Source organism: Mus caroli, unplaced genomic scaffold (assembly GCF_978045245.1).
Source record: "Mus caroli unplaced genomic scaffold, Mus_caroli_1 scaffold_3, whole genome shotgun sequence".
Taxonomy (NCBI): Eukaryota; Metazoa; Chordata; class Mammalia; order Rodentia; family Muridae; genus Mus; species Mus caroli.
Window position 1 is genome coordinate 72,733,665 of NW_028227258.1, and position 21,849 is coordinate 72,755,513.

General features: G+C 53.6%; 3 protein-coding genes across 8 annotated transcripts; 1 reads left to right on the forward strand and 2 right to left on the reverse strand.

The window, feature by feature from the left end:
• Window positions 1-453: 453 nt before the first annotated feature.
• On the reverse strand, window positions 454-3,696 carry Krtcap2 (keratinocyte associated protein 2). The gene is made up of 5 exons (XM_021157815.3): window positions 3,554-3,696; window positions 3,146-3,300; window positions 2,944-3,007; window positions 1,025-1,091; window positions 454-606 (listed from the first exon to the last, which is right to left on the reverse strand). The coding sequence occupies exons 1-5, from the start codon at window positions 3,555-3,557 to the stop codon at window positions 486-488; spliced, it is 411 nt and encodes a 136-aa protein (XP_021013474.2). The 5' UTR covers window positions 3,558-3,696; the 3' UTR covers window positions 454-485.
• A 544-nt stretch (window positions 3,697-4,240) lies between these two features.
• Window positions 4,241-15,975, forward strand: Trim46 (tripartite motif containing 46). Of its 5 annotated transcripts, none has more exons than XM_021157813.3 (10): window positions 4,241-4,357; window positions 5,670-5,931; window positions 6,150-6,493; window positions 7,603-7,746; window positions 7,859-7,954; window positions 10,691-10,944; window positions 11,196-11,317; window positions 12,293-12,595; window positions 13,602-13,899; window positions 14,886-15,975. In XM_021157813.3, the coding sequence occupies exons 1-10, from the start codon at window positions 4,295-4,297 to the stop codon at window positions 15,277-15,279; spliced, it is 2,280 nt and encodes a 759-aa protein (XP_021013472.2). In that variant the 5' UTR covers window positions 4,241-4,294; the 3' UTR covers window positions 15,280-15,975. The 5 variants fall into 5 exon arrangements, with proteins under 5 accessions (XP_021013472.2, XP_085691860.1, XP_029331324.1 ...); XM_029475464.2 differs by having other exon boundaries at window positions 4,282-4,367; XM_029475463.2 differs by lacking the exon at window positions 4,241-4,357 and adding an exon at window positions 4,859-4,960.
• Window positions 15,976-16,797: 822 nt separating this feature from the next.
• On the reverse strand, window positions 16,798-21,037 carry Muc1 (mucin 1, cell surface associated). Of its 2 annotated transcripts, none has more exons than XM_029474894.2 (7): window positions 20,895-21,037; window positions 18,933-20,089; window positions 18,782-18,834; window positions 18,511-18,644; window positions 18,262-18,383; window positions 18,031-18,180; window positions 16,798-17,134 (listed from the first exon to the last, which is right to left on the reverse strand). In XM_029474894.2, exons 1-7 carry the CDS (start codon window positions 20,950-20,952, stop codon window positions 17,060-17,062), a joined length of 1,749 nt encoding a protein of 582 aa, XP_029330754.1. In that variant the 5' UTR covers window positions 20,953-21,037; the 3' UTR covers window positions 16,798-17,059. The 2 variants fall into 2 exon arrangements, with proteins under 2 accessions (XP_029330754.1, XP_021014034.1); XM_021158375.3 differs by having other exon boundaries at window positions 18,933-20,173.
• Window positions 21,038-21,849: the final 812 nt, after the last annotated feature.

Here is a 21,849-nt window from a genome sequence, read left to right on the forward strand (position 1 = left end):
GGGCCACTTGCCTCATTTTCATCAAGACTTGGCTGAGGCTGTGGGCTGGCTGCTCTTTGATCTAACCTGAAAAGACTTATGGATTTCTTACTATCTTGAAGACAAGATAAATGGGGGAGGGAAACAAGATTGCCAGAGTGAAGAAGCAAGGGTCAGTGACCAACCCAGGGTCCTTACACGCACGCAGTGTGCACCCCCCCCACATATGTGCACATACCCCCCCCACACACACACACACACACACGCGCGCGCACGCACACCAGTTAGGTTCTGAAAGGCAGGTCCTCCTGTGTCATCTACTCTTTAACCTCTCTCCCCATAGGTTAAGACCCCGATCATTTTTGCATTCTTCTCCCACAATGACTCTTGTCAGTGGAGGGCGAGGATGCTGCAGCACCTGCCCAGCTCGGGCACTGGCAGATGAAGTCAACTGTCACAGTTCACAGACACAGCTACAAAGACCCAACTTTATTACTCATTCACAGTTAGTTTCTCTTCTTGCCCTTGCCAGTGATTTTGGCCGGTGTGAGAACTGGAGCTGTTGCCTGGTACAGAGTGGACGATATCTTGTTGATGTAGTACAGACCAACCATGGAGAAGATGAAGCTAGTGGGTGAAAATAAGTCATTATACCAATAGGCATGTTGCTACTAAGGCAGACACCAGCTTCAGGTAAAGAATTCAGATTTAGGCCTGGGAAACTAAGGACAAAAACGGGGAGGGGGGATGGCTCAGGGGTTAAGAGCACTGAACTGCTCTTCCATAGGTCCCAAGTTCAAATCCCAGCAACCACATGGTGGCTACAACCATCCGTAATGAGATGCCCTCTTCTGGTGTGTCTGAAGACAGCTACAGTGTACTTACATATAATAAATAAATAAAACTTTAAAAAAAATAACAGGGGGTGGGGGAACAGAAGAGGTGGCATATGGTGGGAAGGGAAGGGACGATTAACACCATAGGAAGATCTGGTCCCACAAGACACGGTGTCATTGTACCGTTTGCCCAGCTGTCAGATACGTACCAAGTGGTGACACAAACTCGGTGGATGAGGCCCGAGGCAAAGAGCGCCAACAGCAAGCAGAGGAGAACTGGGGAGACAGGAAGAGGGAGTGTCAATCAGGAGGCGCTCAAAAGAGCAACAGAAAAGTAGGAGCAGTCTAGAACCCTGTGAGGAACCTGCTTGAAAACTTACGTCATGGGGACATACACCTTTAACCCCAGCACTAGAGGCAGAGGCAGAGAGATCTCTGTGAGTTCGAGGCCAGCCTCCTCTACAGAGGGAGTTCCAGGACAGCCAGGGCTACACAGAGAAATCCTGACTAGAAAAACAACACAAACAAAATAGGTATGCCTTGACAAAAGCAGGGATTTCAAATGCCTTGTGCCTGAACACTTGTTCAGGACACGAAGGGAAGATATGAATGGCGTTTTGTTTGACTAGCTTGGCTCCATGTGTCATTTAACTTCCTAGCCCCCCAACCCCCGCACATACACAGAAGAAAGTGAACGCTGTGGTATATGCCTACACGTGCTGGGAAAGCCAGTCCAGAGGATAAGGCAGGAAGCATCACGTAAGCTCAGGAATCCAAGGGGGGGGCCAGCCTGGGCTACACAGTGGGAAGGCCAGCCTGGGCAACACAGTGAGATCCCGCCTCAAAAGTAAATCAATAAATACAATGTTCTAGAAGGGCGGAGAGCAGGCTTGTTCCCATGACTTAGGAAAGAGGATTATGGCCTCTCTAAGAGGACAGGATATGGATGAGAGGATGGAAGGGGCTAAGAGGTCCACTTGTCCAGCTGGAGCCAGAAAGGAAGGCAAAGAAGAGGATTTTTTTCTTCTCACTTCAAGACAGGTTTCACTGTGTAGCTCTGGCTGTCCTAGAACTTGCTCTGTAGATTGCCCTAGCCCTGAACTCACAGAGACCTGCCTCCCTCTGCCTCTAGTGCTGGGATTAAGAGCCTGTGCCATCCCTGTCTGGCTGAAAGACTCGGTTTTTGCCTTCCAACAATTTCTTTCAGCATATAAGAAACACATGGGACAGAGTGGAAGAGACAGAAGCTCTGGGCATTGCTGGGCGGAAGCTCTGGAACCTGCAACAGGGCCGTGAAGACATCAACCTGGAGCCAATGGCGGGCTTCGGGGTTTCTGGGTGAGTCTTTCACGGGGCTACAACAGCTTGATTTTCCCAGCACGTGGCTTTCCAAGTGGCTTGGTCCTGATGCTGGCTTTGTTTTATGAGCCCTATTCTCCATCAGATCTCTATATGAACCATCTAACAAGGATTTTCACACACAAAAACTGGTCTATCAGGGCTGAAGATGTGCCTCCGTTGGGAGAGAGCTTGCCTAGCATGTTCAAGGCCCTGGGCTCAACCCCCAGCACCTCATAAACTGTGGAGGCAGGAGGATCAGCCAGTCAAGGGTTTAGAGTCATCCACAGCCACACAGGAAGTTCAAGGCCAGCATGGGTTATTCTCTATTCTCCTTCTGTCAGGGGTCCTGCTATTGGTAACATCCCAGTGAACACAGACTTCACAATCTCCTCCAGCAGCAGTCAATAGTGCGGGCTCAGTTCCACATCAGAATCCCTCCGTGGGCTTGGTCTTGCTTTCTTTCCTCACAGGGACAAAGAACACCTTCTCCAGGATGCCTATCAGACATCAGCCCAGGCTTGACTGTTCACTTGAAACCTGTCCTGAGAGCAGACCAGATTGGCCTTTTTCTTTCTTTTCCTCTCCCTCCCCTCACCTCCCCCCTTTCCTTTCTGTGCTTCTCTTCCAGCTCCAATAAAATGCTTAATCTGAGAGCATCTTCTGTCTTCAAGATTGTGTTAAGCAAATGTATTTCTCCTTTACCATCTAAGCACAGGGAAATTCGGCATCATGTTTGGGAGAAGTTTTAAAAAAAAAGGAGTCCAGTTAACTATTGAGTTTCACTTACTCTCAGGGAAGATTTTTGCTTGGAAGCCTTTACCAAAGACCAGATTCTCCAGATTATTGAAGGCCTGGGTGATGTAATTAAGGAGAAACTCACGCAACAAGACAGGGCTAGGAAGTAGAGGGACCGCAAAGCCCTTGCCACCCACCCCCGCCCATGTTCTGTTCATACACCCCCGCCTCCCCTTCCAGAGCCAGGAAGATACAGTCAGGGAGAAGACGAAAAGGCCGGAGCCCAGCAGGCCCCCCTGAATGGTGAGCCACTCGGTGGAGGCCAGCTGGCGGCTGTAGATCTGCATGCCAGCGAAGAGCAGCAGGGACAGGAGGGAGGACAGCGCCAAGGAGGTCCCGGTACCGACTACTATAAATGAGAAAAAAGAGTCAGGCTAAGATTCACTCCCGAGCTTGGCTCACCAACCACTTCCAAGTGACCCAGCCCCCACCCCACGGCGACCTCCAGGAACCACCCGGTCCTGCACACCCAAGTTCCCGCCTGTCCGGAGGAAATGCTAGTTCCCAGGACACGTCAGCTTTACCGAGGCTACGGAGAAAAGAGGACCACCCCAACGCCCACCCCCGCTAGTGCAGCCCGGGCATCCCGCCGGTGCGGTTACCCATCACGCCCCGTCCGTGGTCCAATCCGTGTCCCTGGAGAAAGAGGGGAGCCAAAGCCGGCGCGGTTGTCTGTACGCAGGCGTCGGGGCCAACGTGGACTTGCTTTACTTCTTCCTCTACGCGCCTTGGGTGCAGCGCCCTCTTGCGGCAAGGAGGAAATAATGCTTCGAAGAGCATTCTAGGCCACCGCCCTACTTGGTCTCCAGCCTTCTGTAGCCAAGGCATCTGCTGTCTCTCTGGACAAGCTGCACTCACATCTTTTAGTCATGATCCCATGGCCTAGAGTCACCTGTGCCTTCATTGCTATTCATGTCATCTCCCGTACAACTTCCTCAGACCTCCCTGATCCACTATAATTGCCTCAACAACTCCCGAAGATATGTTCCACCCAAGATGTAGCACTGTCCACCTGGAGTTCTTCCTCTGAAACGAGCTTCTTGCTTTATGTGACTAGTATGACCAGGAATCGATGCAAGCTTCTAATAGGAGGAATGGTTCCTACCTCAAATACCCTTCCATGTTACCCACCCCCTAGACCGCCTTTGGAGAACCACGTGGGAAGAACTATTTCCCACCCCCTACCTCGACGGACGCAGTTCGAAGCTAGTCCCTGGAGCATGCGCAGTGACATCTCACCCTCCCCACCCCTCCCTTCACCCCACCCGGCTCCTGCATTAAGCCCCGGGTTCGCAGCAGCAGCCAGGATCGGGCACCCGGGGGCGGGCGGGCACAGTAGGGCCATGGCTGAGGGTGAGGATATGCAGACCTTCACTTCCATCATGGATGCACTAGTCCGCATCAGTGTGAGTTAAGGTGGGGTCAAGGGGAAGGGTGGGGATGTAAAGGGTCGGGGCAAGCCAGACCCTTGAACAGGTGGGGGTCCAGGAAGAATATGGAATATAGAGAAGGGATTAGTTAAGTCAGAAATGACTGGGAGGGCGGAGACGCAAGTGTGGAGGGATCCTGGGGACAGCCGAGTGGTGAGACTCCCGTTTGCTGGGGTGTAGGCAGCGAGAAGCTGCCCGGACCCAGCGGGTAGGCTTGGGGTAGCTGCCAGGCGTGCACCAGGACTATGAGAAGGGGCATGTGTGAGCTTGGATGTTTTCCAAGAAACTGAGGACAGGTGTGGCGGGACGGGTGGTGGTGGTGGTGATGAAAAAACCGCTCCTGGGTCCAGTTCCCAATTTGGACCCCTCCCGACCCCCCACCCTACCGCCCCCAACCCGCCCCCCCCCCGCTAGCTGCCGTGCAGCCTGCGGTTGCCATGGTAACCCGTGCCCGTCTCTCCCAGAGGCGGTGCCAACCCTGCTCCCCCCCCACCACTTCCTTCCCCCTCCCTCCCTCTCCCTCCCTCCTTTGTGTCAGCTGCGCCCCTGACCGGGATGGCTGCGAAGAGAGGGACCAAGGTGAGGTGTGGGGGTGGGGAATAGCCAGAAGACCCCTCACCAAAAGGGGGAGGGATACTTCCGGTGGGGAGGGGGCAGGTAGGCGGGGCGCTCCCTCCTCCCCCACCCCAGATTGGGCAAAGGGTTGAAGCAGGCCGAATTTCTCCACCAGACTGGGCCTGATAGCTCTAGTATAAGAAGGCGAAGAGGGATGGATTGATTTGGGGAGACTGGAAGAAATAGAATTGAAGAATGGAGGATGGGTGCTGGGGCGCCGGCCAGTGCCCAGCCGGTTCAGAGAGCTAGCGCACCCTGGCCGCGGGGAGCAGTCATGCGTCTAAGGGTTGCTAGAGAAAGGGGCGGGGGACAACACCCAGCTGTAGAATGGGTGGTGCCCTTGAAATAAATGCTATTAATCCAGAGATGGAGGGATGGAGACAGGTGAGGCGGGAGGACTGCCTGCCAGCACTGCTGCAGCGGGAGTGATGGGGGTGGGGCGCGATGGTGGGGGAGGCCAGAGCTCCAACTGTACCTTCTTGATGGGCCTTAAGCTCCCCAAGAGGGGAGCCGAAGCAAGAGACAGAGAGCTGGGGAGGTGTGTGAACCAACGAAGGCGGGTACTGGGCCAAAGCAGTAGGTAGCTTGTGCTGCCCTTCCTGGCAGCCAAGGGACCGGGCTGAGATTTGCCCAAGTGTCCTAGCTCTCACACAACCTCCTGGTCCCTCCACAGACAAGCATGAAGAACATGGAGAAGGAACTGCTGTGCCCAGTGTGTCAAGAGATGTACAAGCAGCCACTAGTGCTGCCTTGTACCCACAACGTGTGCCAGGCCTGTGCCCGGGAGGTTTTGGGCCAGCAGGGGTACATAGGCCATGGTGGGGATCCGAGTTCGGAGCCCACTTCTCCTGCTTCCACCCCTTCTACCCGCAGCCCCCGCCTCTCTCGGAGAACTCTCCCCAAGCCAGATCGCTTGGACCGGCTCCTTAAGTCAGGTGGGGCTGGGGCCTGTGGGATGGGGTGGGGATGTAGAAAGATGGAAGAGGGTCAGGGGCATCTGTCTGTCATTCTGGGGTGGAGCTTCTTACTGCTTGTCTGAAATTCTAATGAGAGTTGATCTCTGGCGCAATGAAATTCCACGTTTTAATTGACCAGATGTCACCCACCCCAGCCAGTTGTAATTCTCACCTGTGCCTCCTGGGTCCATCTACAGGCTTTGGGACATACCCTGGGCGGAAGCGTGGTGCCTTGCACCCCCAGACGATCCTATTCCCGTGCCCAGCCTGCCAGGGCGATGTGGAGCTGGGGGAGAGGGGCCTTTCCGGGCTTTTCCGAAACCTGACCCTAGAGCGAGTAGTGGAGAGGTACCGCCAGAGTGTGAGTGTGGGAGGAGCCATCCTGTGCCAGTTGTGCAAGCCCCCACCACTAGAGGCCACCAAGGGCTGCACAGAGTGTCGAGCTACCTTCTGTAACGAATGCTTCAAGCTCTTCCACCCCTGGGGCACGCAGAAGGCGCAGCATGAGCCCACGCTACCCACTCTCTCATTCCGCCCCAAGGTGAGCCAGTTCTTGCGCGGTCTGAAGTGGGAGGGGCCACAGTGGTGCTGAACCAGGGGTTGGAGATGACTGGCATGTGGAGTTCTAAAGAGGGCTAGGTAAGGGTGTGTGTGTGTGCGCGTGTGCGCGTGTGCGTGTGCGTGTGCGTGACAGGGACTTAGAGCTGGAGAGAGACAGCTCTCTGATTAAGAGCTCTTCCAGAGAATCACATTTATTTCCCTGTAATTGCAGCTCCAGGGGTACATCACCTCTGGCCTCTTCTGTTTCCTGCACTTACATGCACATTTCTACACATGGACACATACACATAATTCAAAATAAAATATTAAGAAAAAACAACAGGACAGCGTTTTGCCATATAGCCCAGGCTAGCCTTGAACTCATGGAAATCCCATTTTCTCGGTTTCCTGAGCACTAGAATTACAGACATGCACCATCACACCTGGCTGTCTATCAGACCATGTCTCTAACATCCACTAAACAGAAGATTCAACATCTATGGGTCTCTCATCTCAGCAGCTGCATAGAGATGAGAGAATCTACTCTGCTGTAACTATACCTGCAGGGCTGTTGATAGGATCACAGGAGATGTTTGTTATCTGGCTAAGCATGGTGGCGCGTGCCTGAGCCCCCAACACTTGGAAGGGTGAATAAAGAGACTTGGAGGTTAAAGGCCAGCCTGAGTACACAGAAAAACTCTGCCCCAGAGTTTTTATTAAAAAAAAAAAGTTATGGGGGACTTTTGGGATAGCATTGGAAATGTAAATGAGGAAAATACCTAATAAAAATATTTTTTAAAAAAGTTGCTTCTATGCAGGATGCTTTTCTAGGAGTTGGGCGCAATGGTGAACAAAGGTGAACTCTATCACCATTGTTATACTATGAACTTAGGAAGTAGATGGAGGAGCAGTGCTAGGCCATGGCTTGGTCAGTTCACAAATGCTTTAATGCCTGGTGTTCACCATTGGGTGGCGCTAGGGAGCACAATAACTAGTTAGCTATTTCCACTTCCTTCTCTTGACTGCTGGAGAGGGGCAAGCAATTGCTGGTAGGTCAGCATCCTTACACACACAAGTGGCTGACTGTTTCATTATCTTTTACATCCCTAGGGTCTGATGTGTCCAGACCACAAGGAAGAGGTGACCCACTACTGTAAGACATGTCAACGACTGGTGTGCCAACTCTGCAGAGTACGGCGTACCCACAGTGGGCACAAGATCACACCAGTGCTCAGTGCCTACCAGGCCCTCAAGGTAAAGACCCCCTACCTCCTCAGCCCTAGCACTAACACACACCACCACACACCTCCTACTGACTTGCTTCTTGCAGAGCCAGGATGATGCCCACCTCTTTCTTTGCCCTTAGGATAAGCTAACAAAGAGCCTGGCATACATCTTGGGAAACCAGGACACTGTGCAGACCCAGATTTGTGAGCTGGAAGAGACCATCAGGCACACTGAGGTGAGGAAGGGCATGGACGTGCGCCTTCAGTCCCTCGTGGGTGGCTATGTCCCATTGCCTTACTGCCAGTTCAGAGCCCACGGTTGGAGAGTGTGTGTTGGTGGAGGCTCTGGTTAAACTTCATTGGCAAGAACACCAGTACCCTGGGTTGGGCTGGAGCTGGGGCTGCAGGGAGCGTAGGAGGGCAATAGCTGGGGGCTAAGGAGCTCAAATATCCTTAGATTCAACATGAGCACAACCATGAAGCTGGGGTGGGGAACAAGCACCTTCTGTTGGGTTGTCTGGATTAGCGGGCAGTGCAGTAGATGGTGGTGATGGCACAGTCACCAGTGTGCTGCAGCTAGTGGTCCACACGTGGACATTAGTGCCGTCGTGGCGTGGCCTTTCTTATTTGGGTGAGAAATAAAAAGATTAAGACTATGAAAGAGCTAGAGTAAAATATGAGCAGTTAGTGTAATGGTGACTTCAAGTTGCAGTTGCTGGACAAACTGTAGGCTCGGAAAGGGCATTTACTGCATTTTCTGACGTGCATCCAGATAGGAGGATATTTTGGAAAAGGCCCTCCTTCACACACTGAGGTCCCAGAACAGTCTTGTTTGACGGATACTGGAAACTGGGGCTGCGATGTATCCAAATGACCAACTATTTAAAGGAGCTCTTAACGCCCACTAGTTTTTAGCCTTTCCCTGTTTGTCTCTTAGCAACATGGTTAGGATCGACTACTCCAGCCCATAAATCCACGTATCCCATCATTTCTTCACAAATACAGTGCCCTGGAATGGACAGGGCCTGTGGTGGGGCATGTGCATCTCCATCACGGGGGGCGGGGGCACATGAGGGCTGGAGAGACGAGTCAGTGGCTAAGAGCACCTACTGCCTTTGCCGAGGACCCAGGGTCAGTTCCCAGCAGCTACAAGGCAGCTCATGATCACCTGGAATCTGCTCCAGGGGCTCTGATACCGTCCTCTGGGCTTCAGGGGCTTCTACACACATGTGGTGTACATAAACACGCACACGCGCACACACACACACACAATCTCATATACACATACGCACACACACACAATCTCATATACACATACGCACACACACAAATGAAACAGATATTTTAAGGTAAAAAATATGTTGAAAGAGTAGGCATACCTTCTGCTGCATTAGTACACGAAGTTAAAAACGTAACTGCAGTGGTTTGGTGAGATGGCTCAGTGATTAACAACACTGGCTGCTCTTACACAGGTCCTGAGTTCAATTCCCAGCAACCACATAGTGGCTCAAAACCACCCATAAAGGGATCTGTTGCCCTCTTCTGGCATGCAGTTAGGGTGCTACTAAATTTATAAATAAATATATAAATAAATACTTAAAATGCAACTGTATGGTTTTAGAATAACTCCTCGGGTGTTATGCATGTGTGGATGTGTGTGTCTGTGAGTGCACCCCATGCGGAGGGGTGGCCCATGGAATGTGTGTGTCTGTGAGTACACCCCATGCAGAGGGGTGGCCCATGGAGTCCCAAGGTACTGATCTCCTGGACCTGTCATTACAGGTCACTCGGCTACCTTTGATAGATGCTAAGAAGTGAGCTCAGTCCTTGCTCGGTGCTTACTTGCTCTTCTCACTGAGCTATCTCTCCAGCACCTGAATTATTCTTTTAAAAAAGTTAAATTAATAAGGGAAGGAGAGTTGGCTCAGTGGTTAAGAGGACTGGCTGCTCTTCCAGAGGACCTGGGTTCGATTCCCAGCACCCACATGGCAGCTTGCAACTATCTGTAACTCCAGCTTCAGGGTTTCTGACACAGACATACATTCAGGCATAACACCAACGCACAAAAAAATATAAATAAATGATATATTTTTTAAATTATAAAAACTAATTAATTAATTAAACTTTTAAGTGGGTCACCATGTCTTATGCTGTGATCCCAAGACTGGATAAATTGAAGCAGGGGGATCTCTCTTCAGTACACAGTGAGTTCAAGGTCAGCCTGGGGTACATGAAACCCTGTCTCTTATAGAGATCCCCAAATAACGGCTGGAAAGAGAGATCAGTGGGGTAGGAGCACTGGCTGCTTTTCCAGAAGACCCAGAGTCAACTCCCAGCACCCGCATGGTGGCTCGCAAACATACGTAGTTCCAGGTTATCTGATACCCTCTTCTAGCCTCTACAGATAGCAGGCACACACTTGGTCCTCAGACACACATACAGGCAAAACCCCTATGCACATAAAAATACTTTTTCAAAGATCCCAGCCGGGCAGTGGTGGCGCACACCTTTAATCCCAGCACTTGGGAGGCAGAAGCAGGCAGATTTCTGAGTTCAAGGCTAACCTGGTCTACAGAGTGAGTTCCAGGACAGCCAGGTCTACACAGAGAAACCCTGTCTCGAAAAAAAAAAAAAAAAAAAAAAGATCTTAAGTAGATATAAAATTAACAGGACTCTTGTATTTTTGTTCTATATTCATTTTGGCTTCCTATATCAAGCGAAAAATCTAGGAAATAGAAGGGGCTTGCTTCCCTTTAGCCTACACTTACAACGTGAGCATTCAGACAGTTAGTACAAATGGTCAGGAGGTGACCATATCTGTGGTATAGGTGCTTTGCCAGTCATGATCCTGGCCCCATAGAGGGATAGATGAAATGAACAAAATTCCCCAGCATAGTATGGTGTGGTGTCTTGGGGGCGGGTGCAAGTGCTGGTGTAAGTCTCTTATCCATTGGGTGTTCCTCCTTGGACAGGTGAGTGGTCAGCAGGCGAAAGAGGAGGTGTCCCAGCTGGTTCGGGGACTAGGGGCTGTGCTGGAAGAGAAGCGGGCCTCACTGCTTCAGGCCATCGAAGAATGCCAGCAAGAGCGCTTATCTCGGCTCAGTGCCCAGATCCATGAACACCAGAGCCTGCTGGATGGCTCCGGTCTGGTGGGTTATGCGCAGGAAGTCCTTAAGGAAACAGACCAGCCTTGCTTTGTACAAGCAGCCAAACAGCTGCATAACAGGTACCGAGGGGCATGTCACAAGGGAAGGGTGCAGGCTCCAGGGAGATGGGCTCCGTGGGTGTCACTAACAGTAGCTAGAATACACGGGTGGAGAGCTGTTGCCTCGAGGGGTTTCATTTGGCCAGCCTGATGCTAGTTTCTCAAGAGTGAGGGAGTTCTGATGCAGTGGCTCTAGGGATAGGTAGGGTAGGATGCCAGGGAGGGGTTGATGCCCACCTGGCAATACTTGACCCTTGCCTACCCCGCTCTAGGATTGCCCGAGCCACCGAGGCCCTCCAGACCTTCCGGCCAGCTGCCAGCTCCTCCTTCCGCCACTGCCAGCTGGATGTGGGGCGTGAGATGAAGCTGTTGACCGAGCTTAGCTTCCTGAGAGGTAAGGAGCTAGCCAGGCCCGTGTCCAACCAGAACCTTCTTCCCTTTCCCCCCTGCAGCGGACCCGGGGGGCAGTGCCCACCAGGGACCTCCTGGCCTCCTGCCTGGCCTGGCCAGCCACTCCCACCCAGCCAACCCCGCCACACCCACACCATCCTACCGCGCTCAGCGCTGCTTCTCCCTCTCTCTTTGTAGGCTGTGGCCACCGCGGACTCTGCTCCGGAGCACCCCAGGCAAGTCAGCAGCCCTGTCCTGGGGGCCCTGCCACCCGCTGGGCCCCGCCCTATTCCTCTCCCTGTGCTCCCACACAGCCTGGCCACCCACATACTGCTTCCTTCTCTCCTAATGTACCCTGAATTCTTGGTCCTTCCACCTTCCTTCCTTAGACTGTTGCATAACCCTGGTCCTTCTGACCTTTCGTTATCTTGACCCTTGCCCTCTGAACTCCCATTCTCTTCCTCTTGACCTTCATGCACCGCTCGCTCGGCTAGCAAGCTCGCTCCCCTCTGCTGCCTTCCTGTTTTCCGTCTTGCTGACCCTGTTACCTCCCTCCCAATCCTTCTACCTCCCTCCCCGCTCAGGGCTCTCTTGCCTGGGTTCCAGTGGCCTTTGCCTGCCTCGTTCTGGGGCTCCTTCTTACCTCAAAGAGTCTCAGCCATGAGGGTCCTCAGAACTCATTTGGTCTCATGCTGTCATTTGACTGAAGAGAAAACTGAGACCCAGAGAGGGAAAGTGGCACACTTCAGGCCAAATTAGGGTAGTGGCAAACTAGGACCAGAGTTCGGGCTCCGCCCCTGTCCGGTGCTCGCCCACTTCTTTCTCCTTTGGGCCCTGCCTTGTCCACCCAGTGCCTAGAAAGTTCCTTTCCCCAGCTCCCTCACCTACACTCACCCCCCCGGCTCCCGCTGCTTCCTCTTTCCTGCCTGAACCACTCTCCGTGCCAGGTCCTGATTGACCCCCTTGTTTCTTCCAACAGTGCCCGAAGCGCCCGTCATAGACACCCAACGCACCTTTGCCTATGATCAAATCTTCCTGTGCTGGCGGCTGCCCCCTCACTCACCACCTGCCTGGCATTACACCGTTGAATTCCGGCGCACAGATGTCCCCGCCCAGCCAGGCCCTACACGCTGGCAGCGCCGGGAAGAGGTGAGGGGCACCAGCGCCCTTCTTGAGAACCCCGACACGGGCTCTGTGTACGTGTTGCGTGTCCGTGGCTGCAACAAGGCTGGCTACGGAGAGTACAGTGAAGATGTGCACCTGCACACACCCCCAGCCCCTGGTGAGTACACAGACAAGAGGCTTCATGTGGTGGACAGAGATGTTCACGCAGAGGGTATAGGATGGCCCAGGTACTCAGCTCAATCCCAATGGGCACCGGAAGAGCAGTGCAATACAATTTAATTTATATAATTTGTACAATTTAATGTGTGAGTTGTACTCACTTCCTCTAGAGCTAGACTGCCCAGGTTCTAAGCCCACCTTTGCCCCTTGACAACTGTGTCTTGAGCCACATTTTTCTCCTTCTTTGAACTTCAGAGTCCTCTTCTACAGAAGTAATAATAATATTTAATAGAGTGGTTTGGTAATGACACCATTATTAAATGGTACGTATAAAAACCTAGCTTCTAGTTGGGCGTGGTGGCGCATACCTTTAATCCCAGCACTCGGGAGGCAGAGGCAGGCGGATTTCTGAGTTCGAGGCCAGCCTGGTCTACAGAGTGAGTTCCAGGACAGCCAGGGCTATACAGAGAAACCCTGTCTCGAAAAAACAAAACAAAACAACCTTGCTTCTGACTTATAGCAAGGGCTCAGTCAATGTTAGGGAAGTGGCTTGCCAAGTGTGGTCAGCACTCAGGTGAAAGGGCTGGGTTGAGGGGTCAAGTATGGGAACCAAAGTGTGGGATGAAAGGTTCAGGTCAGCGGCGTTAGGAATGGGACCAGGTGGAACAGGACCATAGTGGAGATGGCCCACAGACAAATCATGGAGAATGGGTTGCAGAATCATTGAATTAGCTAGAGATGGGACACTGCTTTCTCTGCCCACCAGTCCACTTCGGCTATTCCTGGCTTCCCAAGTCTGTTTGGGATGCTTCTCTCTTCCCTACATCTCTATTTCAGTTTCATACGCCCTATTCCCCTGGGCCCCTGACAGCTCCTGGTGACTGAATTCCTTGACAATTTGTTCCCTGTGCCCAAAATTCCCAGTGTTTGTGCTGACACCCCACAGTCCCCAGTACCAGTGTGTCCCTGAAATCCTTCCTTCTGTCTCAACCTCCTGCTTCCAGTCCTGCACTTCTTCCTTGATGGCCGCTGGGGTGCGAGCCGAGAGCGGCTAGCCATCAGCAAGGACCAGAGAGCGGTGCGGAGTATCCCAGGGCTTCCCTTGCTGCTGGCTGCTGAGCGGCTGCTCACGGGCTGCCACCTGAGTGTGGACGTGGTCTTGGGTGATGTGGCTGTGACCCAGGGCCGCAGCTACTGGGCCTGTGCGGTAGACCCTGCCTCCTACTTGGTCAAGGTGGGCGTCGGGCTGGAGAGCAAGCTTCAGGAAAGCTTCCAGGGTGCCCCGGATGTGATCAGCCCCAGGTCAGGCCCTTCTGCAAGGGGGGAGGTGGGGGAAATGAAGCTCTGGGAAAGAAGCTGGGGTTGGCGAGGGTGGTGACGGGCCTCCAGACTTTCATAGGTGGGACTGGGGCTGGGTAAGAGCAAGGAGCATGGAAGCCAGCCCGAGAGGCTTGTGGACGGAAGAGATGTGGGCTCAGCAGAAGAGACTTTGAGGTTTTCAGAGTGTATGGTTGGAAAAAGGGTTAATAGAAGGCAGAGCTGTTACCTCTTCCTTCCATCTGTCACTCGAGCCCAGTTCAGCACCTGTCTAAGATCCCGTGTCCTAAGATTCCCATGAAAAGTTTTCTCCCTGAGACCTCCTTCACCTGCCTTGTCAACATCTCCATGTTCTTCCTTTAAACAAATCTCCACAGCCGTCCTTGCCTCTCAGTGTCTCATTCACATCCCCTCATTTCAGTCCTGAACCTTCTCTCCGAGCTCTCTTATCATCCAGCATCCCATTTCCTCAAGATGTCTCCTCCCCAGCACAGATTCCCTTTGGAATTCTGTCAACCGTACTCCTGTATCCTTCCAACATCCTGATGCCAAAGCATCCCCACCTCTCTTCCGACATCCTTACTCTGCTCCTGCCCTCACCCCACCTCGTCTTAATCACGGTGACCTCATCCTTCCAACATCCCCGGCTGCCAAAGCCGTGTCCCTAACCTGATTTCCCTAGCACCACGATTCTCAGCACCTTCTATCCTGACAAGACCCACATTTCTCCAGTGTGCTGTACCAACAGTCCATCTCTTCCTCCCCATGACACCTTTCTCACGCACTCACCTTTCCTACACAGACAAAAGCCTGGAGACTTACAGTCTAACCCCCCTCAACATGTATTCACCTTAATACCTGCAACCTCCTGTCCCCCAACATCCTTCCAACATCCCACCCAGCTCCCTGATCCCACCCCACTCCCTTCCTCTGCCTCCCAACATCTTTCTTCTGGATTCCCCCTCCTACAGATACGACCCAGACAGTGGGCACGACAGCGGTGCTGAGGACGCTGCCGTGGAGGCGTTACCACCCTTTGCTTTCCTGACCATCGGCATGGGCAAGATCCTGCTGGGTTCCGGAGCGAGTTCTAATGCGGGGCTGACAGGGAGGGATGGCCCCGCTGCCAGCTGCACAGTGCCCCTGCCACCCCGCCTAGGTATCTGTTTGGACTACGAGCGGGGACGGGTCTCCTTCCTGGATGCTGTGTCCTTCCGTGGGCTGCTGGAGTGCCCCCTGGACTGCTCAGGGCCTGTGTGCCCTGCCTTCTGCTTCATTGGGGGTGGCGCTGTTCAGCTGCAGGAGCCCGTGGGCACCAAGCCTGAGAGGAAAGTCACCATTGGGGGCTTTGCCAAGCTGGACTGAGCTGTTCAGGCCCCCTCTCAGACCTGAGTTCTGCTCCCCAAGCCTCTGGGCATCGAGTTTGTTTTCCCAACAGCTTCTCCCCCAGCCTTTCCCTAACCATGTGGCCCTGCCCCATACCTTGCCAGCGGTGTCTTCCCAGGGCTTCCCTTGACTAAGGGACTTTCCTCTGCTTATCTCTGGATGTCCTTCATTCTCTGTGTTACCTGTTGGCCTAGGCCGCAGACTCATCATGTCTCTGACCCAGGTCCCGCCCTTGGCATCGTAACCAAGGCATAGAAAGCCCTGTTCTGTCCCTGGCCTGTCCAGGAGGGCGCCTGGAACACTGGATATGACTAACAACTCTGCCCTTGCCTTGCCAAGCCCCCCTGCCCCACTGATGCTGACTGCAGCCTTGGCAGCCAGGCTTTGAGCCTCCCAGTGAGACAGAGGAGAACCTATCCTGATTTATTTGGGTCCCTATACCCTCCAGCTGCATGTCCCTTCTGTCCCTCTTCTCCTCTTGCATGCTTTACCTATCCAGCACCCATGCCAACGTGCCAAGTCTCCCTTGGGAACTCAGTTAAGGCTGGTGTCCCCATTGGGTTGGGCCAAGCTAGGCCTCTGGTGCCTGCTACTGCCTCCGTACAGTGGGCATTGCTAGGCCTATGCTGAGCAACAGCTGTAATTTTCATGGTTTATAAACAATAAACTGTGACACCAGGCACATTTCTGTTTTCCTAGAGTGAGACCATTCCTGATCATTTCTGGTCCGACCCATCGACACCCAAGGGTAGGAGGTCCTACTACACCTAAGGCCCAGACCCCAACAGACTCTCACCGCCAGGGGGCGCAGCACCGACTGCTTGCCTAGAACTTTACCTTGGGTATCTGGACCGCAGACATGGACCCTGAGGGGATGTAGCTGAGGGCGTGGCATGGTGTCGACCTAAAGGGGTCAGGGAACTAGAACCACTTCCTCATTCCCAGGGTGCCAGAGAGCCCACCCAGAGGCAGTGGCGGGTGGGGTGGCTGAGGGCCAGGGCCTGGTGCCAACAGCACCCGGATCTGTCCCAGCCCTGGCTTATCACGGCTGTGTTGACTCTGCTACTGTTATCTGTGGTCCAAGGATTTGCTTCACACCTGGACAGCTAAGAATAGAGCTGCCTTAAGGGCACTGTGCCAGTCGGAGAGGGGCATGGGCTGGCCTCCGAAGAGAGTCATGGGTGCGAGCTGAGGCCAGGTCTGGGGCAGGCCCACTGGAGCTTGCCTAAGTTTCGTTTCCTCCTTCCTGCAGGGCCGCCAGGCACAGGAGAGAGGCAATTCCTTGGTTCTTTCTCAGGCCACCTCTGTGTCCCTGTGTCACCTCTTCCCCATATCCCTGTTTTCGAATGCGGCCAGCCTTCCAACCCTCTGTGGCTCCTTGCCTTCGGGAGTCCTCCCCCAAAGGCCTCTTCCAGGCCCTTTATAGCCTCGTCCTGGCCGCTCTGACCCAAGAGTTGCAGATGAAAAACCACAGCTGGCATAACTAACAGGAGGCCATCTTTTATTCAACTATGTTTGGGTTCCCATCCCTGTCTTCAGTTTTCCAGGCCAGTCCTTCTGAGAGCCACCACTACCCCAGTGTCCCCCAGGGCAGGGCTGGGCTTCACCAGACTTATGTAGTTGAGGTCCTTGACAAAGGACGTGAGCAGCCTACCAGAAGTCCTGGCTCACCAGCCCAGATCAGAGTGCAGGGGTCTGGCAGTGACCACTGAGGGAGCGGACTGCCAAAGCTGCCCCAAGTGGGTGGGGTGACTTGCTCCTACAAGTTGGCAGAAGTGGTTGCCACAGCTGGGTTGGTATAAGAGAGGCTGCTACTGCCATTACCTGCCGAAACCTGAGTGAAGGGGAAAGAAATTCAGGGAAAAAGAATCTTCCAGGTAAAACCCTGAAGGCGCCTGGGGCCAGGGGCCTGGCAAGCTCTCAAGGGGTTAATTCCGAGTGTGCACCTGCTGGCCCCAGAGCTGCCAGGTGACTGTAAACACACAACTCCAAGGCCCCCTTCCCCCACCCCCCTCCGCGTGGCTGTAGGTCCCTAGCCCTCTTGTAGGCCCCGCCTATCTTTCTCTCCTTTTAGTTTTTGATCCTCTGGCCCAAAGAGCTGTGTGTGTGTGTGTGTGTGTGTGTGTGTGTGTGTGTGTGTGTGTGTGTGTGTGTATCTGGAGGAGGAGGAAAGTGGGGCAAGAAAAGGACGTGCTTGTCTCCTTCCCCACCCACTGGCTTTTCTGTCTCACTAGCCTTTCCGTCTCAGGTGGCCACAGTAATTATTTACGAGACTCCGCAGGGAAAGGCCTGAGGGAGGGAAGAGAGAGGGACCCTTGCTTTCCTAAAACTCCCTCAGCACACTCATCTAGCAAGAGAAATCTCTTCCGCCAGAGCCCTCCCACCCTACCCCAGCCCCCTGTATCTACTCTCCGACCCCTAGGAGGTCAGCGGGGAATGCAGTGGGCGGGGCTCCCAGGGGCACAGGATCTCCTCGCCTCACCTCTGGGCATCCTAATTAGTACAGATTGGTACAGGTAGACGACGGCGAGGCTTTTGGGGGAAGACTGGTAGTGCAGACACTTTTTTTCTGTTGTCTCCCATGGTCTCCCAGAACTCGACCTCCATTCCCAACCTTGCCGGGCTCCAACTGCTCACCTCTCTGGGGTTCCTTGGGTTTCCCAAGCTCCCCTTCATAAGGCCCCACCCTGCCCAGGTCGCTGGCCCAAGCTGCTGCGGGATACACTTTACCTCCTCATAGGGGCTACGCTTGGTACTGCCAGGGGGTACGTAGCGTCCGTGAGTGTGGTAGGTAGGGTATTCACTCATGGGATGGTAGGTGTCCTGGGTTGGAAAGATGTCCAGCTGCCCATAGCTCTTTCTGCGGCACTGGCACACTGCCTACGGAGACAGGAGATTGGACTGGCCAGCGGGGTTCCACTTACCCAGGGCACACCGCGCCTCGGAAGGCCTGAGACTTACCAGGGCAAGGAAATAGGCGATAGCCAAAGCAACCAAAATACAGACCAGCACCAGCAGGGCAATGCCCCAGCCTGGTACCCCAGGCCGGGACTGGGCAGAGGAAGGGGACTGCATCTCATTCACTAGAAGGGAAAACGGTGGTCAGGGAAGTCCCAAGGGAGGTGGATTTCCCACTCCTGGCACCAGAAGTAAACAGGCGGTAGAACCCCATACTATGGTGCCAGGCTGCAGCTGGGGCTATCACCTCACCTTTGACTTCTGAAATAGTCAGATTATAGTCATCTGCCTCCTTCTTATGCTGTATAAGCTGTGACTTCACGTCAGAGGCACTAAAAGTACCCTCCCGGAAAACCACGGTCGATTCTACCACCACGGAGCCTGGCCTGGTCACAGAAAACGGGGAGCTCAGATAGACTCTCGGCTTATAGCTCAGCACTCCTCTCCTCACCCCCACCCCATCCCGACACCACAAAGTCACGAGACTGCCCATGCCTCCCCCAAGTCAAATCCAGAACTGTACCTGAACTTGATGCTAGAGATCCCCAGAAAATCTCCGTTAAAAATCTGCAGAAACTGGGAGAAGAGGAGAAGACTCAGGAGTGATGTGAGAGCCATGCAGTCCTGAAGAGTTATGTCAGGGGACACATGGCAGAGACTAGGCTGATACCCACCAATCCAGAAATGTTCCTCTTCAGTTCTTGGTAGTAGTTGGAGCTGGGGTCTTCCAGAGAAGAATTAAATGGGTGATTTTGAATGTAAAAAGACAAGAAGAAGAAGGAGACCCCAACAGACAACTGGGGTGAACTGTTACTGGAGAAGGTAGAAAATGGTACTGTGCTATAGTAAGAGCTGCTGGCAATAGTGCTGTGGCTGGAGGTGGTGGCCATGGTAGGAGAAACAGGGTACTGACTTGGCACTGAAGGCTGAGTGCCATTGCTGACTGGAGTTGTAGCTATTGCAGATGTATTATAGACTAGACTGGTAGCTGAGCCCAACACAGAACTGGTAGGTAGCACTGAGGAGCCATTGTGGTCTGGGATGATAGCTGAGCCTGATGTCACTTTGGTAGTAGAGAATGGCCTGCTACTGTAAACTGGAGTGGTGGCCAAGTCTGATTCAGAGCTGTTAGTTGTAGTTGAGGTACCACTGTGGTCTGGACTGGTGGCTGAGCCCAGTGCAGAGCTGGTAGTTGTGACTGAGGTGCCATTGTGGTCTGGAGTGCTAGCTAAGTCTGATGTAGTCTTGATGTTTTGGATGGAGGCACTACTGTGGACTGGAGAGCTGGTGGAGTCCCTTAGAGGGCTGGTGGCTGGGGACGAGGTGTCACCATGGGCTACTGGAGAGCTGGTGGAGTCCACTGGAGCTGTGGTGGCTGGGGATGAGGTACCACTGAGGACTGCAGTACTGGTAGAGTCTTCGGGAGCTCTGGTGGCTGGAGAAGAGGCACTACTGTGGACTGGAGAGCTGGTGGAGTCCCTTGGAGGGCTGGTGGCTGGGGACAAGGTACCACCGTGGTCTATTGGAGAGCTGGCAGAATCCACTGGAGCTGTGGTGGCTGGAGCTGAAGAGGTGCCACTGTGGACTACTGGAGAGCTGTTGGAGTCTTTTGAAAGGCTAGTGGCTGGGGAAGAGGTGTCACTGTGAACTACTGGAGAGCTGGCAGAGTTCACTGGAGCTGTGGTGGATGGGGACGAGGTACCACTGAGGACTGCAGTACTGGTAGAGTCTTCAGGAGCTCTGGTGGCTGGAGAAGAGGTGCTACTCTGGACTGGAGAGCTGGTGGAGTCCCCTGGAGGTCTGGTGGCTGGGTCTGAGTTGCTGCTGTGGACTGGAGTAGTAGCCGACGTTAAGGAACTGCTGGTGTCCTGAGATGAGGTGACACTATTTTCCTCACTTGGAAGGGTAAGAAAACCTGAACCAGAGTGAAAGATGAGGGGTAAACTGTTTTTATGCTCACAGCAGCACTAATCAACAGAGTTGGACACTGGGTCGCTTTGGATAACATGTGTGATGTTTTAGTTCCGGCCAGAGCCAAAGTTGTAAAAACAACAACAACAACAACAACACCTACTGGGTTGATGAATAAAAATCAGAGCAAGAAGAAAAATATAAACTCTGAAAGCAAAGTAACCCCGGAAGGAAGGGGGATCATGTTAGCATCAGGTAGCCCCTGGTTTGCCTTCATCCTGACAGCCTCCCTCCCTAAGCAGAGGTCTCACCTCTGCCACCTCTGCTTCTGGCTCATTTATTCCTCTACTTGAGACAAGTATTCATACTGTAGCCTAAGCTGGCCTTGAACTCTCTGTGAACCTGAGCGTCCAGGGTGTGGGAACTATAGACTGGAACCACTGCACACGGCCCCATTCTTCCACTCCGGAGCTACTTCTCCTGACACAGCCTCTCTTCTCTACTCCCCACAAAGAGTATTTGCCTACTAGAGTGCCCACTCTCCTGAGGGGTCACCTCTTCTCAGCCTCCTTCCTTAGCCTCTTCCCCCCACCCCGGCCCATACTGGGCCATACCCGTATAGATGGCCATTTATGACTGTCATAATCTACCAGTAAGCAAACTCCACAGAAAGACTGGGAGTCCCACCTGAACAGCACAGCCCCTCCCCACCTTGCGCCTCTCACCTTTTAGACTTGCTAGAAGTAGCAGCAGAAAGAAAGGAGCCCGAATGCCCGGGGTCATGGTGGTGGTGAACAGGCGGGAAGGGGCTAGAAAACAGACTCAAGGCTGGCGCTCCGTGTGTGCGGTGGAACAGCGCTGGTGCCTGCTGCTTTATACCAGTCCCCCTCCCGCCCTAGGCACAGTCAGAGCAGGTGACAGGTAACAAAACTCCGCCCCCTCCCCTATTCTTTTCCTCCTCCTCCTCCCCAGTCATTCCTGTGTAGGGTACTTGGGCTCCAATCACTCAACCTTATGACAACCTGTTTTTTCTCCATTTGGCCTCCCACTTTTACCAACCGCTCCTTGACTACCCCAGGTGTGTATGTGGAAGAAACCTGGGGCCCCCTGGCTCTGGTTTTAGTCCCAGAGCGACCGCCAAGAAGAGGAAAGGGAACACAGAAAGGCCCTGGACAGCAAGACATGGGAAGTCCATCCCTAGGTCCCCCATCTCTTTTCCTATTCTCTCTGCGGGTCCTTGAACACCACTTCTCATAAGTTGAGAGGACATAAGGGGGCTGGATAATAGTGGACAGGTCGCTAGTTTTAGTCTCCCTCCCCGCAGCACCCCCCCCCCCGCCACTTCCCGGAACAGCCCCGCCCTTCTAGCCGCTCCCCGTACTCTGAAAACCACAGTCCCCGCCCCTGCCAGACTTTCCAGTAGCCTGGGTCTCTCTTTGGCTTTCTCCCGAGAAAGGCGGTGGGGGAAATTTCCACTTAAAAAGGACGAAACTTGGGCTCCACTGAAGCCTAAGGTCCTTCCTACCCAACCCTCCACCTTGAGTGGCAGGTTGACCGGCCCTTCTATCCGGAAACGCCTGCCCTCTAGTGGTCACCGCGAGCGTCGCACGGCGTACTCGCACCAGCCGATAGTTTGGCAGCACAGCCAAAGTTGAGACAGATTAACTAAAGGAAGTTAAT